Genomic DNA, 6,642 nt, shown 5'->3' with positions numbered 1-6,642 from the left:
CCACCTAGTCTCAGTCCCAACCCTCGAACTCAGCACCACCTTCCTAACCTGCAATCTTCTTCCTGATCTCTCCGCCCCACCCCCACTCCGGCCTATCACCCTCACCTTAACTTCCTTCCACCTATCGTATTTCCAATGCCCCTCCCCCAGTCCCTCCTCTCTACCTTTTATCTTAGCCTGCTTGGCACACTTTCCTCATTCCTGAAGAAGGGCTCATGCCCGAAACGGCGATTTTCCTGCTCTTTGGATGCTGCCTGACCTGCTGCGCTTTTCCAGCAACACATTTTCAGCTATGTGCTCACTCTGTCTGCTTTTCTTTGAATGTAGAGAATTAACTGTAAAAGCAAAATACTGCCAATACTGGAGTTCTGAAATAAAATCAAATTGCTGGAGAAATTTAGCAGGTCTGGAAGCATCTGTGGAGAGAGAAACAGTTCACATTTCAAAGCCTGGGATTCTTCTTTGGAATAGTTAGCTCTTTTGCCGTAGACAATGTAAGTCACCTCTCATGCAGTTGTGAATTGCAAATTGTGAAATGTTGCAAATATCTCCAAGCTTCAATCCGAGAAGGAATCAAATGTATGAAAGTTCACCTCCCAGTCACTTTCACAGCTGTTGAGAACCTGATATTTGTTCACTCTAAGGCTGCAGTTGTAGTTGCAGCAGGTAGGTAATTTTAGTGAGCATGTCCTTAAGTGTTGTCATGTCTTTCATGGCTCCTTTTTGAGGTATAGATAGGAGAATTTATCATTGAACATCTTGGAGAGAGAGGGTATCCTGCTGAGACTCATTCTTCACATGCTCCTTGTACAATAGCTTATCCTACTCTCTATGACGTCTGTTCGTTCTCCTCTCAGTTGTGCTGATATCTACTTGTGCATTAATGACTGGGGATAAGTCATCTGTGCTGTAATGTCACAAAACAATCCTCAGTACCTGCCTGTCACTTCCTGAAAATCTTTGCAACTTGCAACATTTTTATGAACTGCCATTTATGAGTTCTTGCAACAGAGTGAAGGAATTGAGCATCACAAACCTATATATAGTTGTTGGTCCATTTTGATAGTGCTGATATGGAGGCTATTCCCATTGCTAAATGCATATTCAGCTGTGCAAGTTGGAATAATATTTGTCAGTGTGTTGAGCTCCAAAATGGAGCCACGTGTCAAATCACCAAAATATATGTGCACCATGGATGCCATTTTGCAGCTTTAATGATACTTGCAGTATGTGAGAACTTGCCTTGTGAGCACCCATGTGTTCAAATATCATAATCCAGGAGAGAATGTGGGAATAGCATGTTCTTCAATAAACTAATGTCCAAAACAACAAATGCAAAATAATTCTGAACAGTACTAATTCTGTTAATTAAACTTGCTGTCTGTGACTTTGATTGGTGATTAACTCCTCGATTAGTGGATAAAATGCTCTTTAAAATGTAATTAAATATTAAAGTTCAGATTTAGCTTATTCACGAATTGATCCTGTTAACTTTAATTTTAATTGTTCTGATTTGACTTGTTTCTTTGTCTGTCTTGTTTTCTTACAGATATTTCAGCAACAGAATCACCAGAACAGTCAGGTAAACGAGTATGCAAGGTGAGACATGTGGAAGTGGATGAAACCAAAAGAGAAGAAAGTACGTTGAAAGAGAGTAAGGACAAGTCAGTAGATTCTAGCTGCCAGTCTGCCTCATCAGGCTCAGATGGGGGAAGCTTACAACAGCAAGAAGAAACACCTTGCCAAAGTACAGAAAGTAATGAGAACTGCAACAGAATTACTGAATCCTTGCAGCAATCTGAACCTGCAAGATTGAGTAATCAGGCTGAGTCTACTAGAATATCTTCCAGTCGGGAAACCGATGACAGTGATGATGATCCCATCTTAGTTCCATCTTCAAGGTTTAGATCAACTCCAGGACATAGGTAAGATATGATCCACTTTAAGCTGGATGCTAATGCTATTATCTCACAGAATTGTTTATGGATTGTTTATTTGAAACAGTAGTTTGGGCTGACTTTAAGATTAATACAATTCAAAAATTGATTTTAATTGAGAATAAATGACCAAACTTCAAAACATTTTCTCTTATGGTTTTCACTATTATGAGTCAAGTTTGTCTGCGCTTCAACTAAATTGATGGAATTTACATTTTGGTTGCAACAGCATTGCTTGCAAATTTGCATTACTTTGCTCAATTGAGTATTGTAACAGCACAGGAGGCAGCTGTTTGGCACCTCGAATGTGCCAGCTCTCTGCAAGAGCAGTTCATCCTGCTTCCCTGCTTAATCACTTAGTCCCTACCATTTTTCTCCTCATTAGATAATGTTCCAATACCCTTGTGAAAATCATGATTAAATTTTCCTCCATCATTATTCTAGAGTAGATCCAAACATATCAACTTGTAAGGTTCAGTCCTGATGAAGGGCTTTTGCCCGCAACATCGATTTTCCTACTGTTCAGATGCTGCCTGACCTGTTGTGTTTTTCCAGCACCACTCTAATTTAGACTCTGATTTCCAGCATCTATGGTCCTCACTTTTGCCAACTTGTAAGGAGCTTTTTTACCTTAAATTGATGCAGTCTGGTTTTGATCCTTCCACTAATAGGAATAATGCCTCCCTTTCTAATCTTCCAAACCCCTCAATATTTTGAACTACCCTTTTCCAAAAGAGAATAGTCCCAACTTCTCTAACCAGTCCTCATAGATTATTCCTTAACGCTGAAGCCATTTTCAAAAGTCTTTTCTGCACCCTTTCATAGTCTTCACATTGTTTTGAATGTACCCAGAATTAGACAAAATACTCCATTTGAGACTGAACCAGCTCTGTTAAGGTTTACCATAATGTTGTTTTTATATTTGATGCCTTTATCTGTGTGTCAGGTTCCTGTATGTCTTAACATTTTTTTCCAAATTGCCATGCTGCATTCACTATTTTTTTGCACTTAACTACCCAGGTCTCTCTATCCTTGCACTTTGATTAAAATGCCTTTGTTCTGTTCGCTTTCTTTGTGCTAAAATATATCACATTACATATCTCTGCATTATATTTCATTTACCATGTGTATACCCTTTTCAACACCTTGACCATGTCCACTTGAAGACTACCTTCGTCCTCCTCAAAATTCACAATATATCCAACTTTTGCATCTTGTGTACTCAACTCTGTAAATTAGTATATACTATGAGAAGTGATGGTCCCTTGAATATCCCTTCATATCTTTCTCTAGTCTGGAAAATAGCTGTTTCCTACCATTCAGCCAACATCATATCCATGCTTCCACTGTCTCACTTATTCTATGGATTTAACTTTGCTGATAAACTTGTCATATGCTTCTTTATCAATAGATACTTGGAAGTTCATGTACATCTCATCAACCTCATTATCCTGATCAAATCATTCTACCTCATCAGAAAGATCTCAAGCAATGTAGTTAAAGTTTCACAACTCTATCCTAGCTTTCTTGATTAATCTACATTTGTCCAATTGAATGCTAGTTGAGATTACTTGAGATTATCACTGCTAAAAGTTTTCCCACCACTCACATTAAACTGACAGGCCCATAATTGCTGGGCCTTCTGTTGCACCCTTTCCTTTTGAATAATGTGTAAATAATCTTTACAAATCTTCAATTTTCTGGCATCATCCTGTATTAACTGACACTAGAAGATTGTAACAAGTGCCTCTATGATTTCCACTTTTTTACTTTGCTCAGTATCCTTGGAAGTATCTAATCTGGTCTCTGCAGTTTATTTAAGCCAGCCTTTGAAATTCCTCCTCTTAGTTTTTTGGCTCATCCTGTGTTTCAGTTAGCTTGTTTTTTGCTGACTTTGGCAGTGTTGGCTTTCTTGAAGACAGATACAAAAAAACTGATTTAGTATGTCAGCCTTGCCATCATTGAAGACGATGAGTTAATTTTCACATTATCTGCCATTCTCTTCAAATTACGCTGTTTGGCCTCTTTCTATTTTTCCTTCTCCTCTTTTTGTAGCAGCCAGATTCTCATTTGTGTTATCATCCTGACATTTGTGTTATGCATTCCTTTTCTGCTCCATTTTAATTTCTATCACTTTTGGTATCCATGGAGTGCTGACTTTCTTTGTGCTCCCTTTCTCCTTGTTTGAAATATATCATATCTGTACCCAGCCATCTGTTTAAAGGCATCAGACTGCTGCATTACAATTCTGCAGCGCAATCTTTGATTCCAATTTGCTTTGGCTGGATCCTTTCTCATCCCATTTGAAAATAGCCCTGCTCCAATTACAATGATTGTCACTCAGGATTGCCCTTTGCTCTTTCCCATAGTCAACCTGAACCTTGTGAAGCAATTATTATTTAATAATAGTATCCTTTAACTCACCTCATTCCTTAGAACCAAATCCTTTATGACTCCTTCCACATTAGAAACATTCAGGTCTAGAAAATTTCCTTGAACACACTTCAGAAATCTCTCCTTTATATGGACTGTGTGTGAATACTGCAAACACCTTGCAAACCAAAAATATTTATTTCTCTAGTCCTGCGAATTTCTTGAACCTCTATTTCGAGGTCTCCATTAATACCATAACATTGTATTCCCTACCTGGCATCCTATGTCTGAACATCATTGGACTCAGTAAGACACTCCATGCATGCTCATACATGTACAGTAAACTCAATTTAGGCTTTGTTGCATTCTTTTTTTCTGACCTCCCCAAATGCCTTATTTGTGCTAGTAATAATATTTAGTATAATCTCTTCCTGTTTTTTGATAGCCTTGTTACCTCCTAGTTGTCAGACCCCTGCCAAGTTGATTTAAACCCTCTTTATCAGCACTAATAAACTGCCTCACATGGAGCTACTAAATTCTGAATAATTTAAAACCCTTTGTCTTTGAATATTCGACATCAAACTGAATAAATGGCATAACTAACATTTTTATCGATCAATATTAGTAAGGACTAGTTTTGTTCCAGGCCTAATTTGAAAGGCCATTTAATATATTTTTCTTATTAATATTAATACCAAAGTAGCCACAATTCTTAAGGTTAATTTGTGGAGTATGAAAAGTAGAGAAAGAAAACTTGGAGGATCAGTAAGCCTGAGAATGCAATCCTATAGTATATAAAAAACCTCAGGTAAATATCAAAGAAAATTCATAAGATTATCAAGGAAAAATGACAGCTTGCATTTATATGACAACTTGCAATATTTAGAGAAGACTGAAAACCTTACTTGGTTACATTTTCAACAAGTAAGAAAGGCACTCAAAATGCGTATCTCCAGAATACGGTGTTAACTCCACTTTATTATAATTGCACAGATCTTTCTTGAGGCTATTTCCTGCTGATTGATGCTTTGAAACTTAAAAACTCAAAATAATACACATATATTTTAAAATAAGAACTTCCATCTCACTGAAGGGACTTCAGGCCAATTCACAGCCAACAACCTGCTCAGAAAACTCAGGTCACTTTTTGACATCTGTGACAGATATCACTGAGGTGACTGAGACAGTCCACAACATTTTAAAGAAAAAGTTTCATTGTCCTTATTTTCCCATTTTAGCAGACCGTTTTAAGAGAATTCCAGGATCAGGAAAGAAAATAGCTGAAAATGTAGTGAAAACATTATGCCACATTTAACAGTTAAGGTACTTTGTTCAATTCAGTCTGTTTGGTCCAGAGGTTCAGTTGCCATTTATTTCATGTACTCGATCAGTATTGTTCAGTCTCACTTGCCAGGTTTGCTGGAAATATCCTGGTGCTACAAAGCCTGCAGGGGTCACTACAAATGTAGCATTGTTGCATCAGATCTTGTAACCACAAAATGTCGGCTGCTGACTCCACTGGGAATTGCGACCAACTATTTAAGAAGCATAATTTAATCCTATTGCCTTAATATTTTTCTGATGAGTTTGTATATACATACTCCAAGGCCAATATATCTCCTTTATGTGATCCCCGTAACTAATAAAATATTCCAAATGTAGTCTATTCAGATTCATTTAGAACTGTAAAAAAACTTGCACTTCTTTGTAATTCCACCCATGAGATGTTGGCTAACATTCCATGTACTTATTTAATTGCTTTCTGTATCGGTCTGCTATTCTTTTACTGATTCCTATTCATTGACCACTAACTCTGCCAGTGTGACATTTAGAAAATATTCTGATTTAGCTTTCTTAGCTCCAAAGTGCATTACTTTTGAACTTACCTTGAGAGTTATAAGGTAGCCAGGAAGGATCTGAAGAGAGAGCTAAGAGCAGCAAGGAGGGGACATGAAAAGTCCTTAGTTGGTAGGATTAGGGAAAACCCTAAGGCTTTCTATAGGTATGTCAGCAATAAAAGAATGACTAGGGTAGGAATAGGTCCAGTCAAGGATAGTAGTGGGAAGTTGCGTGTGGAGGCTGAAGAGATTGGGGAGACACTGAATGAATACTTTCCGTCAGTATTCAATCAGGAACAGGACATTATTGTCAATGTGAATACTGAGTCACAATTAAGTAGAATGAATGGCTTTGAGGTATGTAGGGAAGAGGTGTTGGAAATTCTAGAAAGGGTGAAAATAGATAAGTCCCCTGGGCCTGATGGCATTTATCCTAGGATTCTCTGGGAAACAAGGGAGGAGATTGCAGAGCCATTGGCCTTGATATTTATGTC

The 6,642-nt window shown here is 37.8% G+C and overlaps 1 protein-coding gene across 6 annotated transcripts in view; it reads left to right on the top strand.

Annotated features, from left to right (window-relative positions):
- The window catches only part of dcaf6 (ddb1 and cul4 associated factor 6), a 229,305-nt gene that overhangs the window by 163,901 nt on the left and 58,762 nt on the right, over positions 1-6,642 (top strand). For all 6 annotated transcript variants that reach the window (XM_043700880.1, XM_043700878.1, XM_043700883.1 and 3 more), the window contains one exon: positions 1,550-1,925. In XM_043700880.1, coding sequence (XP_043556815.1) covers positions 1,550-1,925 — 376 coding nt within the window. The remainder of the gene's footprint in view (positions 1-1,549; positions 1,926-6,642) is intronic.

The sequence above is a fragment of the Chiloscyllium plagiosum genome, chromosome 12, assembly GCF_004010195.1.
Source record: "Chiloscyllium plagiosum isolate BGI_BamShark_2017 chromosome 12, ASM401019v2, whole genome shotgun sequence".
NCBI classification, from domain to species: Eukaryota; Metazoa; Chordata; class Chondrichthyes; order Orectolobiformes; family Hemiscylliidae; genus Chiloscyllium; species Chiloscyllium plagiosum.
Note: the sequence above shows the minus strand (reverse complement) of the source record. Positions and strands in the feature narration are given on the sequence as shown.